We start from the raw sequence: 22,366 nt of genomic DNA, 5'->3' as shown, positions 1-22,366 counted from the left end.
GGCAAGTGTAGGGCATCTCCTTGGGCAGGCAAGGGCTTGTGCCCAGGACCCAGCAGGAGCCTGGTGAGGGGCTTGGCCAGCCCAGGGTGCAGCGGAATCAGTCTGGGGATGTGCAGCTCCCACACCAGCCACAGCATCCCTGCTCCTGTGCACAGGGGTGTCACCACCGATTCCCATCATGCTCTGGCCCCACGGGCCATCCCCCCATGCTGGGTGGGCTGTGCTGGAGGAGGAGGTGGGGTTGGGGCACTCATCAGCTTTGCTGAAATCCACTGTGCATCCCAAGAGCAACCACTGAGCCCTGGCTGTGTGATCTCATCACTCTCTGCAAGAGAGAATGGGCTGGGCAGGGAAATCATCTCCTGGGGTTGCGTAACATCCCAAGGAAAAGGTGGCAAACCCATAACATGAGAGAGCCTCTCCTGCCCAGAGCTTGCAGCCTCAGCAGCAAGGGGAAAGCAAAACATCTGGAAAACCTCATCCCTGTAGGATGTAAATCCCCTTAAAACTAGTGGCAGAGATGCACAGGGCAATTATTGAGCTGAAAACCCTCCTCTTTCTCCTCGGAAGTTGACAGTGGGTTTGCCATCGGCTGCCCGCTCCCAGGCAGCTGATGCACAGCTCCTCGGTGCTGGGAAATTCACCCTTCCCAGCGGAGCTGGCTCCAGCTGTCAGAGCCCGGGTCAATATATGGTAATGGGGCTTTGAAACGGCGCTGCTGCGGGAGCCGCTGCCGAAGACTCTGATTCACAGCTTCCCTCCGGTGCTTTCTCCCCGCAGTGTGTACGGAGAAGGAGAATAAAATAAATAAGAGTAGAAGGGAAGGGGAGGAAGGGAGCTTAAATTATAAATGAGGGCTAAGTTTCCAGGGCTCCCGCGGACAGCTCAGCTGAGCAGTGTTGGGGGCTGAGGCAGCATTCCCCTGTGCACCCCACTTTTGCAAACATAACCCCCGTGGAGCAGGAGTCAGCGTCTGCCCAGGGACACAGCTCCATGCTGGCACACCTCTCTCCCCATTTGCTGTCACCCTCCTGTCCCCGTGGGTCAAACCTGGAGGGTGCCACAGTCCCAAGAGGAATCCCCCCTGGCACAGGCTGTAATTAGCATTACCTGAAAAGCTGCTAATGAGGTCTGGTGATGATCTGGTTTTGCCACCTCGTGGAGATGCTGCTACAGGGATGTGCCCTCGCCCTGGTCCAGGGGACTGGGCTGCCCCATGGCAGCAGGCAGAGATGGGGCCCCCACTCGTGGGGGTTGGTGTGGAGGCATTGGAGGGTGTCACAGACTCACAACCCAGCCAGGGTCGCGTGAGTGGGAGAGCAGTGGGGTCCCCATAAATCACTGGGGAGGGAGAAGAGGGTGCTGGGTCTGCACCCACTCTTGATTTTGGGGCTGCAAGAACCCCCACCAATTTAAGTGAAAACATATACGTGGGGCATGTATCAGTATGAGCTCATGCCCGGGGCTGAGAAATGGAGGAGCTCAGCTCCATCTGTGCAGCTGAAGGTGCAAAACCCCATCGCTGAAGCAATGGGGCCGGGGTTTATCCCATCGGAGGAAATTCCCGTCCTGCTCAGCCCCAGGGACCGGGGTGGCCTGGGGGAAGCCCAAACCCCGAAGCCCTGGCTCACGCACGAAGATTTCGACATTTCCACCAGCTTCCACAAGATGGACCTCGGAGCGAGAGGAGGTGCCGGGCAGGGGGACCCATCCCATCGCATCGCATCCCATCCCATCCCATCCTCCCATCCCATCCCGTCCCGTCCCGCCTGCTCCCGCCATGCCAGCTGCAGGAGGCTCCGAGCCTGGCCAGGCGAGCCCCGGCATGGCCGGGCCTCCCGGGCTCTGCCTGCTGGCCCTGCTGGGGCTAGTGCTGGGGGTGGGGGGCTCGCCTGCCTGCCAGGACCCCCGGGGCCAGCCTCGCCGCTGCATGCCCGTCTTTGAGAACGCTGCCTTTGGCCGGGCCGCCCAGGCCACCAACACCTGCGGTTCGCCCCCCGAGGACTACTGCCTGCAGATGGGCGCTCGCCACGCCAGCGCCTTGTGCCACCGCTGCGATGCCACCGACCCCCGGCGTCACCACAACGCCTCCTTCCTCACCGACTTCCACAGCCAGGAGGAGAGTACCTGGTGGCAAAGCCAGTCCATGGCCTTCGGCATCCAGCACCCCAACTCCGTCAACATCACCCTCCACCTGGGTAAGTGCCGGCAGGAGCCCCCCCCGGTGCCGGCGAGGGAAAGGGGTGGTGGGTGCGTCAGGAGCTGGGTGCACAGACCGGGGCGGGGGTGAGACCCTCCTGCATCGCATAGCTCTTGGTGTCAGTGCCGGGTTAAAGACAGGACCCTCCCCAGGGCTTTTGGGGGGGTGCAAGGAGGGAGAAGCCCTCCGTGAAGCGCTGCGGGTAGATCACAGAAAAGACCCAGGTGGGGTCTGTCCCGTCCATCAGCAGAGCCTCCCGGTCCTTTGCGGGGTGAGGATGCCAGTGGCCGTGCCCACCTGTGCTGCTTCCCAGCCGGCCATGCCCGGGGGGTCAGCTCTCCCGTTCACCCCAGGCTGCTTTTTACCCATTACACAAGTTTGTGGAGCAGGAGCCAGGCAGGTCCCTACCCCCAGCCACGCGTGGGGAGAGCCTTGCCCGCTGAGGGTGAGCACCACGGGTGCCAAGCCCATGTCATTTCGCCCCCCTGTATTGCTGAGGAAGCCTGGTACGTCTCAGAGGGGGGACAGAGCTCTGAACACACTGTACAGCCCCAGCAGATTTCCCCAGCTGGGATCCAGCCCTCTATGTTTTAAATACATAAATACATAAAAATGTGCGAGCTGCCTGCTTGGAGGGTACTTAAACCCATGGGGCATGCCTGGCATTTTAAAAAGGTTTTTTAACATTTTTCCTGCCATCTAAACTATCCTGGCTGTTGGCCAGCACTGTAAATTCTTCATTCTCTGCAGTCTCCTGCCATCTGCATGCCAAAGGGGGGTAGCGGAGGGGCTGTGGTTGGAGCTGGTAAGGGGACAGCCAAGTGCTGGTGTGGCACGGAGCCGTGCTGGTGGGACCCGGTGGCTGGGGCTGGGGTGACAGTGGAGGGTCTGTGCCTGTCCCAGCAGTGACTCAGGGATTGCCGGGCTGTGCGGAGGTCGCCGCTTTCCCAGCCCCCCCCACGAGCGGGTGGACATCTGGTCCTCGTCCCCGGGCCGGGGCTGGGCTCCCCGCTGGGCATGAGAAGCGATGCTGGAGAAGCCTGCCATCCCCACTGCCTGCTCCCGCTCCTGCCAGCCCCGCGGGAGGGGATCTACCGGCCTCTATCCCATCTAACACCGGCCGTCAGATTGCCTCAAATTCACTCGTGTTTGTCCTGGGGCGTAGACAACCCAAATGTGACCTGTGTGGCTGAGCAAGCCACCGCTGGGCGAGTTTGTGGCCACCAGTCCCCGCTCGGCACACAGATACGTGTGGGTTCTGGCACGCCGATGTGTGCAGCAGCCCCTTGCCTCAGCCCGAGCTCCCCAAGCCTCGGGGCTTGCTTTTCAGCCTCTTGTCTTCTGGCACCTCTGCAGACCCCACACTCAGATTTCCAGTGGAAACTTGTCCAGTCTCCATGACTGCCCTGCTGTGTCCATCTCCCATTAGCACATAATGTTGCACCGAGCTGATCTTCAGCCCCGGTCCCTGCATCTCTTCCTGAGCTGGAGCACCCCCCTGCAAATGTTCCCTTCTTCCTGCACGGCTCATATATCTTGCCATGCTAAAAAGTGCCATTGTGGTGCCCAGCACATTGCTGTCTGACCTTTCCCATAGCCGCCGGGTCCTGTTCTTGTCCCAGCTGCAGACCTTTTTATTGATACCTTAATGATTTTGCTTAGATTATAGAGGAAAAGCCCAACTGGCCACTGCAGCCCCCTGGGACACGACCCAGGACGAGTCCTTGCTGATGAGCTCCGCTGAGTAATTGTGTTTTTTAACCCACGTAGTGTGTCCCTGTCAGCCTGCTTGTCTCACTCAGTCCTCAGTCAAACGTCTTGTAGGTTCTCCAGCATGATTACCTGGGGAGCTTATTAAATAAGATATCGAATGAGTTGGACAAGACCCATGTTTACCTGCATGCTGTTGATTGGCGTTAATTAGATTATCCTCCTTTAAATCTCTCTTCTTGGCGAGGTTTCAGCCATGCCGTTACAGTGCGTCGGACTCAGAGCGGATCGAAGATCCCGAGCGCCTGTGGCCATTGCATTTACCCTGTCAGACGTCAGGGAGGAACCCAGAATATCCATTTGCAAAGGCAACAGGCACCGGGGCTCCTCGGGTAGCTCTCTGGCTGCCAACGGCTCATTTCAGAGTGTCTAGATCAGGCAGTATCTGCATCTGTGAATCTGACACTGATTTTCCTGTGGGATGTGAGCCTGAGGCGGACTCCTGGGGCTGAGGTTCGGGGGGGCTGGAGATGGCTGGGGATATGTAGGTGACATGACCGTTCCCTCACGCTCCTCTCTCTTCTCCAAAATCCTCTGCCTGGAGCTCCTAGCGCAGTCCAAGCTGCAGTCTGGGCTCTGCGGGAAGTGGGTGAACACTTTGTTTGGAGGACAGCACAGCTGGGAAGAGCACCCAGGGGTCCTGGTGCTGTCACCCTCAGCTGCCCGTGCCCCCTCCCAGCATCCCTGTCCCACAGCACGCCCAGCTTTGGGACACGTCACACCTTCCCGAGCAGGAAACAGGAGACAACCAGCCTGGATATTTTTTTTCTAAGCAGAATTTGGTCGATTTAAAATGCTTGCCTGGGAAAAGCATGCACTCCCTCGGGATGATTCCCCGGGACAGCAAGTCTCCTCCATCCCAGCTGGAGGCACCGAGATGGGGGTCCCCCCAGCCCAGCCGTCCCCTCCCTTTGTGTGGGGCCACTTGGGGCAGGGGCTGTTTATTGACACAGGGCCGAGCTCCTTTCCTCTCCCAGAGGAAACTGCTCTGGGAGGCAACGGCCCCGACCTCACTGTTTTGGTAGACAACCCCCCCTGGGACCGTGCTTGTCTGAGAACCAGCACCCGCCGGGCATCCCCCCCACCACGGGGTGCAGGGCAGGGGCACCCCCACTGTTGCCAGATTGGAGGGCTCCCGGCGGGAGGTGAATTTGGGGAGAGGCACAGGAGAGCGTGGCGGCTGTGGGACAGCCTGCTTGAAACACCTTCTTGGCCCTCGTCACCTCCGGGTGGGCTGCGAGCGAGTCTGTGTGTCCCCCCCTCTGACGCTCAGCCGGGTGCTCCCCGTGTCCCTGATGGGAAGCAGCTGCTTTTCCCAGCGCCGGTAGCTGGGCTGCCTCGGCTCCCCCACAGCAAAGTCACAGCACATATGCGACAGTATTCATATGGGCCCAATTAAAGGCTTGTTTTCCTAGTCCCAGAATAACCCCTCTAACATTCCCAACTCATTATCTTTTCAAATAAAGCCAAAACCTTGCAGCTAATTGTTTTGTGCTGTCAGGAGCGGTGCTGTTATGGAGCAATCCAGTCTTTGAGCTGGCCCTTCATCTCTGGCAATTAAGTGGTTCTGATGTTCACTTTGGTGTTTTCTTTTTCCCTTTTTGCTAATTCTTTCAAGCGCTTTCAGAGCTGTGCCGGCCGCCCCAGGGATTGGTGGCCTCTCTTTGTCTTCATCCCAGCAAAGACAGCAGCGATGCTGGGTCCCGGCACGCAGCTCCCTGGGAAGGGACCGGCCTTGACCCTTTCCACTTCCCCCCCCGCTCCGTGGCACCGCTGCCCCGGGGGATGTTGCTCAGTGCCGTGGGCCTGACTCTTCCCCTCCAGCTGCTGGTTAAAGCCTGCCTTTGCTGCAGCTCCTTGCCCATGCAACCCACGCAACGGGTGGGTGGCTGCGTGGGGGCGAGAGCCAATTTGGAGCTGGATGGGGCTTGGGCTACCGCGAGGAGGAGACAGATAAGGGGTGGCGAGTTCTCTTTTAGCTGTGGAAAGGAGAGGGGGACAGTGCCCACAGCGGTGGGAGCAGGGGGATGCCGGTAGCTGTGCAGGACGGGGTACCGGGATAATTTAATCCCTGGCGCAAGCTGTGGTGCCCATCGGGCAGCCGGGAGAGGGTGACGGCACGGCGGGTCTGTCCCCAGGCAAAGCCTACGAGATCACCTACGTGCGGCTGAAGTTTCACACCAGCCGCCCCGAGAGCTTCGCCATCTACAAGCGCAGCCGCGCCGAGGGGCCCTGGGTGCCCTTCCAGTACTACAGCGCGTCCTGCGAGAAGACCTACGGGAAGCGGCAGCGGCACTACCTGCGGCCGGGGGAGGACGAGCAGGTCGCCTTCTGCACCGACGAATTCAGCGACATCTCCCCGCTGAGCGGGGGCAACGTGGCCTTCTCCACCCTCGAGGGACGGCCCAGCGCCTACAATTTTGATGGGAGCCCCGCGCTGCAGGTGCTGCTGGGGTGGGAGTGGGGTGGGCGCCTGGTCCCCTGGGGACTGGGTGCACTATCACTCCGGATAAAAGCGGCTGTGATGCCCTGCACCCCTGTAAGGAAAGGTGCAGGACGCGTCCCAGTCAGGGTGGGGAGCTGGTGGTCCAGATCCCTGGCCAAGGCGCCCTCCCCGTGTCCCCTGCAGGAGTGGGTGACTGTCACTGACCTGCTCATCTCCTTGAACCGGCTCAACACGTTTGGGGATGACATCTTCAAGGACCCCAAGGTGCTGCAGTCGTACTACTATGCCATCTCCGACTTCTCCGTTGGCGGCAGGTGAGGGGCAGCCAGACCAGGGTGAGGGCAGGAGGGGGGGACACCTACCCAGGGCCGTGAGGCTGGGATTTGGGACAGCTGCTCCCCAACTCTAGTCTTGTTTGAATTGCTTTTTGGGGGCAAACCGCTCGGATGTGGCCACCTGTAAACTGGAGCTGGTGGTGTGGAGACGGGTGATGAAACTTGGAGCCTGTCCAGTGGTGCAGAAAGGTCTTTTCCCCACAAGCCCTCTCCATTTGCCAGCAGCTGTATTTGCTTTGCCCCATCCCAGCCCCATGGATTTTATTGGCACTGGGGCTTGTGTTGCTCCTCCTGTGGCCCTGCTTGTTCCCTGGGCACAGCAAAAGAGGGGTCCTGGGGTGCCAGTGGAGAGATGCTCCAAGGCCATGGAGGTTGGTGGAGCAGTTTGGAGCTGGCACGACCACAGCCCTAGGAGCCGGAGCAGCTGCTGGTGGGACGGGCGAGCTGATGTGGGACAGAGATGTCGGTGAAACCCACTGGGTGCTGCCCGTGGGCTGTGCTGCCCGTGCCCTTCCTCAGCTGGAAGGAGTGGGAAATCTCCATCCTGGTGAGAGCTGCCTCCCCCAGGCAGAGCAGGGCTGGGGCTGCTCCAATCCAGCCGGCAGCCCCCGGTGCTGCTGTCTCACTCCCCCCCCAGCCCCTGCAGCTGGAGCTGGTTAGCATCTCACACGGGCCACCCTCAGCGTGTGACCTCCCAGCTGGCCAGGCCGGGAGAGCCTCGGGGACACGGCGGGTGGTTTTGACACCAGCACAGCCCGAGCTGCTCTCTGCCCCACTCCTCACCCCACGGCCCCACGCTGCACGGCCTGGGCACCGTCCCACTGCCCCACGCTGCCCACACCGGTGCTCAGAGCGGGTCGTCCCCGCGCCGGGGTCTCGCTGCAGGTGTAAATGCAACGGCCACGCCAGCGAGTGCGCGCCGGACGAGGCCGGGCTGCTGGTCTGCGTGTGCCAGCACAACACGGCCGGCACCGACTGCGAGCGCTGCCAGCCCTTCTACCAGGACCGGCCCTGGGCTCGCGGCACCGCCGAGGCTGCCAACGAGTGTCTCCGTGAGTATCTCCCGGGCTGGCTCCGTGATCACGGTGTGTGGCTGGTCCCGACGGGCTGTGCTGGTGCTGCATCGGCTTGTCCGGCAGCTCCCGCCCTTCCTGCGCGGGAAGAAAGCGCCTGCTCCATTTCGTAAGGCTGCTCTGGGCAGGGAGGGAGGATTTGCACCCCAGGTCACCCCTTCACAGCACCACCCTGCGGACTCCCTGACATTTCCTTACCCCATGAGTCCAGTCGTCTGCTCTGCGCATGGTGCTGCACCCACCTCCGCTCCCAACGGCAGAGCCATTGCCGAAAACTCGCGCCGCCCAGCCAAGCATCCAACCCCAAAGGAGGTTGCTTTAACCCCCGGCTGAGCCCTGTGCCCCCCGGGTGCCGACCACCCCTCCTGCCTTTCCCCCCCCCCAGCTTGTAACTGCAGCGGCCGCTCGGACGAGTGCTTCTACGACCGGGAGCTGTACCGCCGTAGCGGGCACGGGGGCCACTGCCGCAACTGCCGCGACAACACAGCCGGGCCCCACTGCGAGCGCTGCCGGCAGAACCACTATCGCTGGGAGCAGCGGGCGGCCTGCCAGCCCTGCCACTGCCACCCCGCAGGTACGTGGGGCTGCGCCGAGCCACGCGCCGGCTGCAAAAACCCTGCCCTCGCCGGGGCTTGGCTGGGAGGGAGGGTTTTGGCTGGCTCTCCCTCGCTTGAGGTGTTCTCATCTCCCTCCCCAACCCCGCTGTGTCTTTCCCCGGCGCGGGGGTTGAGCCTCGGGGCTGGCTGGGGTCCCCGCAGGCTCCCTGCAGCCCCAGTGCGATAACTCGGGGACCTGCCTCTGCAAAGCCAACGTGACGGGCTGGAAGTGCGAGCGCTGCAAGGATGGCTACCACAGCCTCAGCGAAGGCGGCTGCAGGTGAGGGGGAGCCTGGCCCTGGGCAGGAGCAGGGGGATGGGACTGGGGCTCAACTCATGCCTTTGTCGTGTCCAGACCCTGTGCCTGCGACCCCGCGGGCAGCGTGGGCACCTGCGACCCCAACACGGGGCATTGCACCTGCAAGGAGACGGTGGAGGGGCACTTGTGCAACAGGTAAGCACCGAGGCCACAGGATGGGGATGGGATCACTGTCCCTTTTCCAGGCTGGGATCAGCGCTGGGGCTCGGTGGTGGGTGCAGGGCAGGCATCTTCACCCGCGTGGCATTGCCCCTACACACGACCCCTCGCAGGGGCTTTGCGGTGGGAATCCTGTGGGGTTACTCCCTGCAGAGGCCCCGGCTGGCTGGCATGGCCGTGGGGCTGCATCCCTCTAAACCACGGGGACTGGATGCACTCAGAGCTGCCACCAAGTGTCCCCCCACCCTGGGATGCTGCTGTGGTCCCCTGTGGCCCTGCCTGTCCTGTGCCACCCTCTCTCGTTCCCTCCCCGTGCCCAGGTGCCAGCCGGGCTGGTTTAACCTGCAGCTCCACAACCCCGTCGGCTGCACCAGCTGCTTCTGCTACGGCCACTCCACCGCCTGCACGGCAGCAGATGGCTACGAGGTGACCCACATCCACTCCAACTTCAGCCAAGGTACCGACCCTCCAGTCCCGGGTGAAACAGGGGGCACAGCTGCACCAACTCCAACCAAAAATCTTCTGCAGTTTGAGAAGGCTGGGGCTGAGCATCCCCGCTTTGGGACTATCTGGTTGGAGGGGTTTTTCTCTGGCTTGCCCCTAATTTGCTGTTAAACCTCTGCTTTTGCCCCCGGCTCTGTGGGGACGGGCTCTCCTTGGATCCCCAGGGTGTCCCTTCAGATTGCCTGGCTCCCAGAGCTGTGCACAGCTCGGCGAGGGCTGCGGGGCCAGGCACAGCCATCCCACCACACCAGGGACTGCAGGCGCACTAAAAATCAGCTCACAAAAAAAATATTAAAAGGACGGTGCCTGGTGGGAACTTTCCCCCTTATTCCCTCCTCTCCCCATCCTCGGGGGCTGGGGGAGCAGGATGGGGTGCTCATGGTAGGGCTAGATGTGCGTGGGATGTTCAGGGAAACCCTGCCATCTGCCGCACAGCCCGACGTGTGCAGCCCTGGCTGTGGGCACAGCACGGCCCCTGCCGCAGCCCCGGCTTGCCAGGACCCCCACCTGCACCCCGGCAGGGTACGGGCCCCCATCACGGGCAGCCTGGTCCTCTGCCTCGCCTGTACCCCAACACAGAGTGCACACACCAGCGAGCAGATAAATACGAATGCGCCAGGCATGGGTTTATCCTGTTTGCTTTTAAACCACGCTGCCAATTGCTGTAATGTCTTCCACAGCCTTGAAAAGGAGCCAGGTTTTAAACCGAGGCTTTTTTTCCACCCTTCATGCAGGCAGTTTGGGGCTGCTCCTTTAGGGACAGGGTTGACGGAGCCCTGGGCTGAGTTGCAAGAGGCTCAACACGGCCGGGCAGCGTGGGACAGGGCGCAGCCACCCACCCTCCTAAAGCCCTGCTCCCCAAAGTGCTCCCCAATCCGCAGCTGAGCTGGATCAGCTGGAAGTTTCCTGTACTGGGTGAAAGGGTCCAAATTTGGGATGATTTGGTAATTGCACGCAACCCACTGGAGAGCTGGGGAGGGATTTCCAAGTGTTCGTCCTGCAGGCACCCGGGGGCTGGAAGAAATAACTAACCCTGGGGAGCTGGGGGGAAGCTTAACTGGTTTCTGAAGGAAACGGACTTAATGCAGTTACACCCCATCTCACCCCGGGCTTCCTGCTCTCTCCAGCCCACAGTAATGTTGGAACCACAGCACAGGCAGAGGGGCAAAAGTTTAAAGATAATAATTTCCTCCAAATCTAAGAAAATAAACAGATGCGGGGGATGGCTAGGGCCACTCTCTAGCACATTAGAGCACAGAGCCTGAGCAGAGCAGGGTGTTACAAAGCACTAGCCCCTTACAAGACCCTGGGGAGTCTCGGGAGGAGGGACAGAGCCCCCAAAAGCAGCACCCCGCTGGTGCTGGGCTGGCGGGGACTCGGTGCTCCCATCACCCGTGCACCCATCATTGATGTGTGCTGTCACGCAGGGCTGGAGGGCTGGGCTGCCACAGCGCTGGGCACCGGGGACCTGCCTCTGCGTTGGGCTGACGGGGACATCGTCACCGAGTGGGATGGAGAGGAGCCGGTGGACATTCTTGCACCAGGTACCACGTGTGCCAGGTCCCTGCTCTGCCGTGGGGACCCTGCGGTGCTCTCGTGGGACACCCCACTGCTACGCCAGTGTGTGAAGTGGTGGGCTCTGTCTCCGAGTGGAGCATGTTGCAGTAATGCAGGGTGTTGAGGGGGATTGGAGTGGTGGACCAGGACCCTGGGAGGGCAGGTTGGAGTTGCTCTAGCAGGGTGACAGTGGTTACTGGTGGTGCTGATGGGAACGGGATTGCACCAGCAGCCCAGTTGGTACCTCCATGTCCTACAGACTTTGCTCCTCTTTCCCCTCGCAGAGAAGTTTCTGCAGAACCAGCGTCTCAGTTACGGGCAGCTCCTGTCCCTGCTGCTGAGAGTGGAGGGGAACGGGATGGGGACAGGGACCGGGGTGCCCCTGCTCGGGGTCCAGCTGGTGCTGGAGGGTGAGGGGATGAAGATCACCATGTCCAGCAGCGAGATCCAGCCTCAGCACGGAAAGCAGGCTGTTACCTTCAGGTACCCATCATGGTGCTTTGGGGAGCCTCGGCTGGGTTTGGGACAGAGCGTGTCTGATCTTGCCTGGGGTGCCCTGTGTTGTGGGGTTCAGCCCCACTCCCTGCCCCCCTCGGGGATTTAACTGTGTCCCCATTGCTGCGCCCGGGTCTCGGTCGGGGAGCCGAGCTGTCCTGCAGCGCGTGGCTGTCAGGTTGGCCCTGTCCTTCCTCCCATCCTCCTTCTCCAACAGGCTGCACGAGGCAGAGGAGGGTGTGGAGCCTTCGCTGTCGGCCCTCAGCTTCCAGCGTGTGCTCTCCAACCTGACCGCCCTCCGCCTCCGAGTGAGCCCCGTGCAAGGTGGGTGGCTCCGTGCAATGTCCCCATGGGGACCAAGATAGGACGGGGCTGGGGACATCGAAGCAGCACCAGGCTCTCAGGGACGAGAAGCATTGCAAGGCGGGGCGTTGGGGCAGGGGCTGGCTCCTCTCTGTGGACACCCCTGGGCTCTCCGGGAGGTACTTTGGGGTCTCCTACACCTCTCTGGAGTATTTCCAGGCAGGATGGAGAGAGCAGGGCTGGGGGCCGTGGTATCCCCTTCTCACTCTGCCCTCCCCTCTCGCAGGCAGGCTGTTCCTGAGCGAGGTCCAGCTCACGTCCGCTCGCCCCGGCCCGGGGACACGGGCGGGCTGGGTGGAGGAGTGCACGTGTCCCCCGGGCTACGCTGGGCAGTTCTGCCAGTCCTGCGCACCCGGCTTCAAGCGGGAGATCCCCTTCGGCGGCCCCTTCGTCAGCTGCGTGCCCTGCGCCTGCAACCAGCACGGGGACTGTCACCCCCTTGCAGGTACACACCCCCATCCCCCCCCCCCCCCCCCGGCCCCTCCACTCCCCTCCTTCGCTGCGTTCATGGGTGACAAATCCGTGTCTTTGCTTGTTTCTGAGGGATGCTGGAAACCATCTGCGAGGTTGCGGTACCCAAAATTCGCAAGGTGAATTGCTTGGCTGGTTGTAGGGATGGAACTCATAATTGCTGACAGAGATAATTAATGAAGTGTGATAACGGTGGTAATTTACAATAAGAAGGGCATCTTTCATGGTACTTTATGACCTCAAAGGAGGAGAAAGGAAGGGTGCTGGACCTCAGAGGAGTGGGGAGGCAGCAGCCTGGGCAGGAGAGGGGCAGAGGGTTTCACCAGGATGGGTCTCACAAGCAGCACGATTGCCTGAGGAGCAGAACAGGACTGGGCACAGCCCTGCCACCTGCAAACTGGAGGCAAACCTGAGCAGAGAAACTAAAAGAGCAGGAAAATACAGTGGTGCCAGGCTTGTGGGAAGGCACCAGAGGAGCTGGCTCTCATGCTGCCAGCCCAAGCCCTGCTCTGCCTCCAGATCCAGCTCAGAGATGTGTGACTGCATCAGGGACTGTGGCTTGAAGGGAGGAAAAAGAAAAAGCAAAGTCTTCAGGGCAGCGTGGCTGTGTCTGGGGTGGTTCGCAGGGTGTTGGCTCTCTCCTCTCCTGCCAGGCAAAATGTCTGGATGGCTTTGGTCGCAGAAGTGGGGCAGGATTGCAAACCGCTGCCCTGGAGCTTGAGGCAGCTGCGTGAATCCAGAGCCAGCCTCGCTGCTGTCATCCCCGGGGAAAGACAGATCAGAGCCGTGAGAGGCTTGTGAGATGCTGCCTTGCTCCCTGTCCACCCCTGCAGAAAGCAGCAGCTCTGATCCGTGATGAAAAGAGCTTGGAAATTAGGTGATGCATTTGGTACCCGGACAGAGCCCCTGGGGCTCCTCGCTGGCCGGCTCCCCTTGGTGAGAAGCAACGATCGTGTATGGCCGGGCTGGAAGGGGCTGGAAGAGGCGTTGTGCCCAGCAGGTGCCCCTGCCCTGCCAGTGGGAACACGGCAGCAGCTCTGCAACCTCGCCCCTCAACTCACAGAGCTGGGGCTGCCGCTGCCGACTGCACAATCCCCAGGGTTGCAGCCAGGCTTTTGATGTCCCAGCTGGGGCGCTGCCAGCCCCAGCCAGCCTGCATGCTTCCTTTTGTTTATTTTTTCCACTCCTTCATGCCACCCACTTTTCCTTTCTTTTCCATTGTCCGGCTCCGCCTGGATGTGGGGAAAACGGAAAAATGCCCGTTCCCTCCTGTGCATCCCAGCCCCACAAATCATGGGGAAAAATCCTCCCCCTGTCTCCTTCTCTCTCTCCTGTCAAGCAGAGCAACTGCTTGGAGGTGGGGGGTTCCTTGAGCATCCTTCCTCCTCCTCCTCCTCCTCTCAGCTGATTTTGGAAGGCCGTGACTCACCGGCTCGGCTCGCGAGGAGACGCTCGCTCCCCGCTGAGTGCCGGCCGGCTGCTTGTGTTTTCCATGACAGGCTGGAAACGATGTGCCTCGCCACTGAGAAATGTGTTGTCGATTATCGAAGGCGCCGACGGACTCCGTGCACGCTGACGGTGCTGCCTGTGCGCGCCAGCACCGCCTCGTCCCCACGCCACGGGGAGCACGGGGCTGGCGCTGGGGCCCTCGCATCCTCTCCAAAACCTTCTCCCTTGAGCAAGGATGGGGCGGGGAGGGAAAATGTTCTGACTCCTGGCTGGGGATGTGCAATTCCAGCGTGATCCCTTGGCTGGAGTTGCGCATCCCTCTCTGCACCCACAGCGGGCCCTGTTCTGCACTTGGCTCTCCATCCCTCCTGCGGTCCGCGCTGTTATTTGGGGCTCGCTTTTTGCAGACCCTCAGCTCTGTTTTCCTCCTCGCAGGCCACTGCCGGTGCTTGCACAATACGGAAGGTCCCTCCTGCGAGCGCTGCAGCCCTGGGTTTTACGGCAACGCCTTCATAGGGCGCTTTGATGACTGCAAGCCGTGCCCTTGCCCCGGCCGCTCGCCCTGCACCGAGGTGCCTGGCAGCGGGGAGGTGGTCTGCACCCACTGCCCCCCAGGGCAGAGAGGTGAGGCTGGGGGTGGGCAGGTGAGGGGGGCTGCGGGCAGCACCGGCACGGCTGCACCCTCCCCACATTTTCACCTTCCCCAGGAAAACGCTGCGAGCTCTGCGATGATGGGTTTTTCGGGGACCCCCTGGGGCAGAGGGGCCCCGTGCGTCCCTGCATCCCCTGCCAGTGTCACGGGAACATGGATCTCAACGCCGTGGGGAACTGCGACCCCGTGTCCGGCCGGTGCCTGCGCTGCCTCTACAACACAACGGGCGAGCACTGCGAGAGGTGTCAGCCGGGCTTCTACGGGGATGCGCTGGCTCCTGACCCTGCCGGGAAGTGCACACGTACGTACGGCCCCCGGGGGTGGCCCTGCTCCCCTGGGTCCCACTGCGGCCAAAATCCTCCCAGCAGCAGAGGCAAAGGGTGGAAAGCGGATGCCCAGCGGGTTTAGGGGCTGATCAGTGGCCTGGGTTGGTCCCAAATGTTCAGGAATGGCCTTTGGCCCCTTCCTCCACTGCTGTCCTTTCCTGGAGATATCTGGTCTGCAGGGGCTCAGCCTCCTGGAGCCCTGTTTAATGGGGGGGACACGGCCTTCCACGTTACAGGGTGCTCCATTCCTGCTGTCCCACCCACCAGCCCCGTGCTGGGATGTAAGCGGTATTTTGTCTCCCTCAGCTTGTGATTGCAACCCTGACGGCTCAGCCCCGGGGCAGGGGGGCTGCGATCCCAGCACGGGCCAGTGCCACTGCCTCCCGCATGTGACGGGCAGGGCCTGCGGGCTCTGCCAGCCCGGCTACTACGGCCTGCAGCCCTCCGTGGGGTGCAAGAGGTACGTGGGGCACAGCGTGGGGCTGTGAGGGGCTCTGCGTCCCCAGCTCTGGATTCTGCTCTTTGCATCCGTTGCTCACCCATCACCCTCCACCCCTCGGTGCCAGCTGCGAGTGCCACCCGACGGGGTCACAGCAAAGCGGGTGCCACACGCTGACGGGGCAGTGCTCCTGCCAGCCGGGCGTCACGGGGAAGCAATGCGACCGATGCCGCCACGGCTTCTTCGGCTTCTCTGCCAGGGGCTGCCGAGGTAATGAGGATGGGGACAGTGCCTCGGTCCCTAAACCAGGGCTGGCAGCCGCGGCGTGACACCTCTCCGCCACCGTTGCAGCCTGCAACTGCTCCCCGCTGGGCTCCGTCACCCCGCAGTGCCACGAGAACAGCACCTGCCTCTGCCGCCCCGGCTTCGTGGGCTACAAGTGCGACCGGTGCCAGGCCAACTTCTTCCCCGACCCGCCCAGCTCCCGCTGCCAGCAGTGTCCTGCCTGCTACGGGCTGGTGAAGGACGAGGTAAAGCCCGGGCCCTGCCGAGGTGGGTGCAGCACCCCGTTCCCCACGCTGCCTCACTGTCCCCCCCGTGTGTCACCCGCAGGCCGACCGGCTGAAGGCCAGGCTGCAGGAGATGGAGGAATGGTTGCAAAAACCAGGCTGCGACGCCCGCCCGGGCCAGACCCCCATCCTGGGAGATGCACCCCGGGGAGATGGACTGCCCAGCCCTCATCTCCTGCAAGGTATCAGGGACACCCCTCCCCAACATCACGGGGGGAGTCCCATATCACCCCTCCAGGGACCCTCTGCTCCCGCAGGGTGCTGTGAGGTGCTGGGTGGGTGCAAGGAGGTCCCAGGTTAGCGCTGGGATCATCGTAGGTGATGGGGTGCCTGAGAAGGGGAGGGCGGCCGAGGGGAGACATGCCTTTTTGTGGAGGGCAGAGCACGGCAGGGATGTTTGCACCCATAAGGTTTTGGAGCAGCTGGTGATGGGCGTTATCGGGGACTGAGCATCAGCACATGGGGTGCCCTTTGGGTGCTGGATCCCTGAGTCCCTCCTGGGCATCTTCCCCTTTCATTAGCAGGCAGAAAGTGGGGTACTTGGGCATGGGGCAGCCTCACAGGCAAACAGGGAGCCCCGAGAACCTCTGTGGGCAACGAGCAGTTGCTTGTGCCACCCACAGGTGCCCGGGCCACCTTCTTGGCGCAGGCAGGGTGGCTGGCAGGGATGCTGGGCACCGCGCGGGGCCATCTCAGCAATGCCAGCCAGGCCACCGGCTGCTCCAGCCACGGACACCCCAAAATCTGCATCCTGCTGTCAGAGATCGCGGCCGTGCTGCAGTCGGCGCAGCGGGAGATCCTGCATGCTGCAGACACCCTGGCTACCATGGTGCGGGCTCCCACTGGCCCCGAGCTCCTGGTGGAGCTGGTGGCAATCCTGGGGGGCAGTGGGATGTGCAGGACTGGTGGGGTAGGATGTTACCAGCACCGAGGGTGAGTGGGAAATCCTGGGGTCCATGTGGGTATAGCCCTCCTTGCAGCTGAGTCAAAAGGAGGTATTTCCCTTGCTTACTCCTATTTGCAAACTTCCTCCAGCCCTTCGGGAGGTTCTCGTTGGTGCTGGGCTGGTGGGGCCTGGGGGGGTCCCTGCTCCCCGCTGGGGTCTCACCGCTGCTGTTTGCGTTTCAAGGAGATTCCCCAGGAAATCCCTCAGCAGCCCACAAACTGGAGCCGCTGGGCGCTGGAGGCGCAGGCGCTGGCCCAGAGGTACGCCTGCAAGTCTGATCCCGGCGTGCGCAGGCAGAGGAGGCTGCTGGATTTCCCAGGAGGCCAATCCTCATATCATCTCCCTGGGTGTCCCTGTCCCTGCAGCTACGAGGGCGCTGTGCTGCGGGTAGAAGCGGTGGTCAGGAGAGCGCTGCGTGCTTCCAGTGCCAGCTCCGAGCTCCTGAAGAGCTTGCTGGAGGGAAATGCGATGCGGGATGTGCAGCGTGAGCTGGAGGCCGGGTGAGGGGCTGGCAGCAAGGCGGTGGGGCAGGGGGGGGGGGTTGTCAGGGCACCACAGCCCCTCGCCTCTGGCCAGGTCCCTGTTACAGGGCTCGGTCATGGTGATTTGGCATCTGCCCAGCAGGGTCATGCTGAGTCCCGTCAAACTCATCGCACCACAGTGTTGCAAAGCGGAGAGCTGGGGCGCTCTGTGCTGGGGGTGTTTCAGGGAAAACCCCCCAGCTTTTGCCCCTACATCCTTGTGCGGGGCCAGGTCTCAAGCTGTCATCTCCATCTTTCAACGGACCGGAGGGCCCTGGGTGACAGCGACGTCCTGTCCACATAGGTACGAGGAAATCCAGCGGGTGCAGGAGGAGCTGGGTGCTGGCGTGGAGGAGGTGGCCGTGGAGGCCAGGAGAGCTTTCGCAGCCGTGCAGCTGGCAAACGCAGACATGGCCGAGAAACTTCTGCTGGTGGCTGCACTGGGGCAGGTGAGCAGCATTCAAGCTAAGGCTCCTGCTTGCACCCCTACCCCCTGCTTTATGGGTTGGGCAGTGCTGCCTCCCGGGCTGGGAGATGCTCTCCTGGAGCCTTCAGCATCCCTGACCCCACAGCAGGAACTGCCGGGACAGGCTGGAGCCCTGGCACAGGACCTGGCAGCGCTGGAGCAGGCAGTGGAGGCACAGGAGCCGTCGGCTCAGCAAGCCATCGAGGCATCCCGTGCTCTGGCAGCTAGATTGCACGGGGAGCTGCAGATGACTCGTGGCTTCAAGCAGGTAATTGCTGCTCACCTGCATGGAGTGTCCCTGCAAAATAACTGATGGGGACCTGCTGTTCCAGCTGGAGCTGTGGGCGTGCTGGGTGCATCCCTCTCCTGCCTCCCACCCTCGGTACAGGGGAGTGGGTGAGCCCCATCCCCACTGCTCCAGTGACTGGTGGGGCCGTGCCTACAGTGAGGGGGTTGGGAGCGGATGTTTTGGGAGGCATCTTCCCTTGGGCTCCTGGATCTCCCAAGGAGCTCGCCTGCCAAGTGGGAGAAGGCTGGGACCCACAATTCCCAGCTGGGTGCAGCTCTTCACCCCCTCCCTGGCCTCACTCCTTCCCTCCTCTCCCCAGCTGCGGGACCGGGCTGGCTCTGCCCACAGCACAGCCACTTGGGCTGTCTCGCGTGGAAAAGCCGTGCTCTCTGATGCAGAGTCCCTCCTGGCCAGCTTGGAAGGTAAAAGGCACCAGCCAGAGCATCTCCAGCCACAACTCGGCTCTCACCATGCTGGCTCTGGGTACTGAGGGGAGAAAGGGACAGTTCAGTGACAGCCGGGTTGTCCCAGCAGGAATGAGGAAGGCGCTGGGACATCGGAAGGGCCAGGCTGCCCTGAGCAGGAGGATGGCTCTTGTGCGGGACAGGGCAATGGTGGAGGCCCAGAGGAAGATTAAACAGGCAGAGAAGATGCTGGGAAACTCCTTGGCCGTCTCCACTGCAGCCCAGAGGACAGCCGGGGAGGCTGAGCAAGTCTCTGGGGAGAGCGCCAAGGTCCGAGCAGAGGGATGTGGGGTGCGGGGAGCCCGTGCCAGGCTGCAGGGCACGGCTGGGCTGGCAGCCATCACCGGCAGAGCCCAGCCTGTTGTGGGCAGGGCTGCAGAACTCCGAAATTCAGTTCCTGCTGCCCATCCAGCACAGCCTACCCTTGTCTGTGTGCAGACCAGGGGGATGCGCCCAACCAGGGCTCCAGCCTAGGAGCCAGCCGCGGTCCCCCTGCGTGTCCCCAGGTGACTGTCCCCACCTCCATCCCTTTGCAGAGGGCACAGGCTGTGCTGCAGAAGAGCAAGCACACCCACAAGCACGCCAGCCAGCTTGCCAGGCATGTCAACAAGACCCAGCAGGAGCTCTCCCGGCAGGAGCATGTGGCTGACAAGCTCTGGGGGGACCTGGAAGAAGCACACCAGGTGGGTCAGGTCCCCTTGGGCAGGCTGTGTCCTCCAGAGCCTGGAAGAGGCTTTGCCCACAGCCCAAAGCATAGGGAGCAATCGGGCTTTTGGACTCCACTGTATGGGGAATGCCTTGGGGATGTTCCTGGGTTCCCCTCCCCTCTCCCATCCAGCCAAGTGTCAACGATGTCCCTTATCTGAGTGTCTGTCTGTGTTGGAAGGTGGGGACAGAGGTGAGTGAGATGGCAAAAAGTCTCCAGGAAGCCCGGGGCTCGCTCATCTCAGACATCGAGACACTGAACAACCTGCTGAGCAGCCTAGGTGAGACCCAGGTGGGAGTAGGGTGCAGGCTCCTGGGGAAGGGCCAAGCTGTCAGGGGCTCTCCTGCTCGCTGGTGCTGGGTCTCCTGCTCACTGGTCACCCGGGCTGAGCTGGGTGCCCTTCGGCTGAGATCGCTCAGGGTCTTAGCAAAGCTTCTTGAGGGCTCGTGCCTTGAGGAGATCTCTCATGCACAATGAATTGGGGCTTGCTGAATGTGTGTGCTCACGCCTGGTGTGGGGACACTGATCTCCTTTGGCATCTCCAGGAGGAGCAGGGCTGGGTCAAGGGCTCAGTCCCTTTGGAGCTGAGGGATGTTCTGGGCTGGGTTCGCTCCTTGTTGCTGGTTGGTTTTGCTCCAGTGTGTCCTGCTCTGTTCAACTGGGTACGCTTCTGAGTGCTCCGAGACTCCTTCATCTGAGAAGTTTTGCAAAGGGGTGGAAATCATCACCCATCTATAAGAGAGAGACGTGCCCAGGCTGTGCCTGGAGCCACAGTCCAATTTGCCTATCTGTCATCGCTGGGAAGCTGCAATGCCTCCATGCCCTGCTGCACCCTCTCCCTATAGTTTGCCTGCTGCTGAGGGTCTAAACCCCTGGAACATGTCCAGAAGCAATCCTGGCTGGCTCTCTGCCTCTCATCCATGTCCTCTCCCCTTGCCCAGGCAACCTGGAGCAGGCTGCAGAGGTGGAGGCGGTGCTGAGCGCCGGGCGGCTGGAGCTGGAGCGGCTGTGGCTGCGCCTGGCCGCACCGGGCAGCCTGGCCAGCCAGCTCAGCCTGCTGCAGAAGGAAGCGGTGAGGCAGCAGGAGAAGATCCAGGTGTTTGAGAGCGACTTGGCTGAGATCCGGGCCGACAAGCAGAACCTGGAGGACATTTTGCGGAGCCTCCCCGAGGGCTGCTCGAAGTGACAGCGACAGGTCCATGGCCGTTGCCCCGTCACCTCTGTGCCCCCTGCGCAGGGAACAGCAGAGCGAAGGACACCGCATGTTCACCAGCATCAATCTCTCCTGCTGCTCTTCACGCTACCCTCCACACAATATCACACCCCAGGTCCTTACCAGCACCGGTTCAGGCTCAGCATCCTGAGCGCTCTGCGGCATGACTTCAGCCACCAGCTCTGTCCTCAGGGCAGGGGGACAACCAGCTACCAGGGACCACCAACATTTCTGTGCAGGAGACGGAGTCATCACAGAGTTGGTCTCTCACCATGGAGTGAACAAAGAACTGTCACAGACCTCCTCCGTTTTAGACACGTCCCTCCATCCCTCTGTCCCCACTGCAGCACAGCGCACCAGGGAGGGACAGCTTATCAAGTAACGTACCAAAGCTGTAACACCCGGCGGTCCCTCCTGCCCCAGGAGGTGAGAGAGGCTTTTGCACACATGCTGGAAACTGGTCCTGCTGCACAGCACCCTGCGGTGCGATGCTCATGTGCTGCGGTCACAGAGGTGCAGACAGCTGCTCTCCGGGGGGGCAGGCAGCTCGCCTGCTTCCCAAGGGAAGGGAGTTCGCAGCAGCGATGGCTAAACTGGGGCTGAGCAGAAGCAAAGCCAGACCCTTAGGTAGCTCCTGGCAGGCAGGTGGGGCATCTTCTGCCTGCTGCAGGGCAGGAGCAGCTCTGTTCCCGCTCTTCCCCTGCTCCAGGGTAGTGCAGGGTTGCTGTTGCCCACAGCTCTGGTCTTCATGACCTGTCCCAGCTCCGCTTAGCTCACTGGATGTCACCAGGTCTGGCTATAAATCAGCCCAACTGCCGGCAGTCCCAGGGGCTGGGTGGCACAGCAATGCATCGGGCAGGGAGGTGGGAGAGCTAGCACTTGCAGCTGCGTCACCCCACAGCCCCACGTCAGCACCCACGCGTCCTCCCCACGGGAGACGAGCTAGCTGGGGGCACCAGGCTGTGCAGCCAGCGTGGGCTGGACGGGGAGCAGCTGGACACGGCCAGCTTCTGCCAGTGTCACTCCCACGGGGTGGCAAAGGTCGGCGGCAATATCGCCTTTAAAGGAAAGGCATGTGTGCTCACCCCTCACTCCCACAGGGCCCGTCTGTGGGGCCACGCCGGCAGCAGAGCCAGGTCCTTGTTCAGCCCACCCTGCGCTGGCTGTGCCGTGACTCCAGGTACCAGTTGCAGTCACTCCCATAAGACCAGAAAGGAGGCTCCAGGCTGGAGCCCGCTTCACTTTTTAACCCGTTTTACCTGTGTCCTTCTGCTCACAGAGCTGGAAATCAGGTTTGCTAAAGTATTTTGTAACACTCCATGCAAAACTGCTACCGCATACGTTGGATCCCCCCAGCATTGTCTCCAGCGGGTGCAGTGGTTTGAAAGGGACAGAGGATTTTCCTACCGTGAACAAACCTATCTCCCACCTAATTTTGCACAAAACCTGCCCAAGGAGTGGGGTGCCAGAGCTGTGGTGCTGCAGGAGCGTAATTGCAGGGGCTCCCCTCTCCCTGCCCAAGGACAGCTCTGCAAAAGCAAAACCATGTAGCAGTGCAAGCACAGCGTGATTCGTCTTCGCTGAGAGGCAGGGAGCCACAGCCACTTACCGTCTCCCTAGGAAGACAATTATACGTCTCCAATCAACACACAAATTTGCTGCTGTTACAGAAATGTCAAGCCTCTGCCTTGCACTGCTGCTTAAGATGTGGTTCATCCTCCCTCCTGCTCTCCCTGGAACTCTGCTTTTTTAGCTGGTGACAATTGCCTAGAGCTGTATCCATTAAAAATTCTTAATATAACATAGCTGCCCATCCTGTGTGCACGGCAGCAGGAGGGGCACACGCTGTACCTGTGCTTGCTGCTTTCTCAAAGGGCAGGGGTAGCTCCATCCGGGGTTGAAATGCTCTGGGGTGGTGTGGGTCAATGGTCTGACAATTCCTATTAAAAACCACTTTAGCACGGGTATTTTTTAAATACATAAATAAATAAATAAATAAGGTGTCTAGCTGAGATTGCAGGGGGAGTGAGGGGGCTGA

At 61.6% G+C, this 22,366-nt stretch overlaps 1 protein-coding gene across 5 annotated transcripts; it reads left to right on the top strand.

Moving 5' to 3' along the window:
* Window positions 1–1,740: 1,740 nt before the first annotated feature.
* LAMC3 (laminin subunit gamma 3) lies at window positions 1,741–22,320 on the top strand. Of its 5 annotated transcripts, none has more exons than XM_042786881.1 (28): window positions 1,741–2,198; window positions 6,109–6,413; window positions 6,600–6,730; window positions 7,637–7,803; window positions 8,210–8,398; window positions 8,631–8,700; window positions 8,776–8,874; window positions 9,219–9,355; window positions 10,830–10,946; window positions 11,244–11,442; window positions 11,672–11,778; window positions 12,044–12,262; window positions 14,173–14,361; window positions 14,445–14,690; window positions 15,022–15,175; window positions 15,282–15,424; window positions 15,506–15,684; window positions 15,767–15,905; window positions 16,347–16,552; window positions 16,853–16,929; window positions 17,035–17,169; window positions 17,495–17,639; window positions 17,763–17,924; window positions 18,265–18,367; window positions 18,477–18,679; window positions 18,946–19,092; window positions 19,296–19,395; window positions 20,057–22,320. In XM_042786881.1, the coding sequence occupies exons 1-28, from the start codon at window positions 1,781–1,783 to the stop codon at window positions 20,299–20,301; spliced, it is 4,731 nt and encodes a 1,576-aa protein (XP_042642815.1). In that variant the 5' UTR covers window positions 1,741–1,780; the 3' UTR covers window positions 20,302–22,320. The 5 variants fall into 5 exon arrangements, with proteins under 5 accessions (XP_042642815.1, XP_042642814.1, XP_042642813.1 ...); XM_042786880.1 differs by having other exon boundaries at window positions 8,583–8,700; window positions 16,856–16,929; XM_042786879.1 differs by having other exon boundaries at window positions 8,583–8,700; window positions 17,766–17,924.
* The last annotated feature ends 46 nt before the right edge of the window (window positions 22,321–22,366 follow it).

This window comes from Tyto alba, unplaced genomic scaffold (assembly GCF_018691265.1).
Source record: "Tyto alba isolate M040663 unplaced genomic scaffold, T.alba_DEE_v4.0 Super-Scaffold_11, whole genome shotgun sequence".
NCBI classification, from domain to species: domain Eukaryota; kingdom Metazoa; phylum Chordata; class Aves; order Strigiformes; family Tytonidae; genus Tyto; species Tyto alba.
The sequence above is the reverse complement of the archived record's forward strand: the minus strand, read 5'-3'. Positions and strand labels throughout refer to the sequence as shown.

Bases quoted from the DNA above. Each gene is read 5' to 3' on its own strand.
- LAMC3 (XM_042786876.1), top strand. From the start codon at position 1,781: ATGCCAGCTGCAGGAGGCTCCGAGCCTGGCCAGGCGAGCCCCGGCATG. The intron at 6,731-7,636 runs GTGAGGGGCAGC...GTCTCGCTGCAG, and splicing joins GACTTCTCCGTTGGCGGCAG to GTGTAAATGCAACGGCCACG. The intron at 15,425-15,505 runs GTAATGAGGATG...CCACCGTTGCAG, and splicing joins CTCTGCCAGGGGCTGCCGAG to CCTGCAACTGCTCCCCGCTG.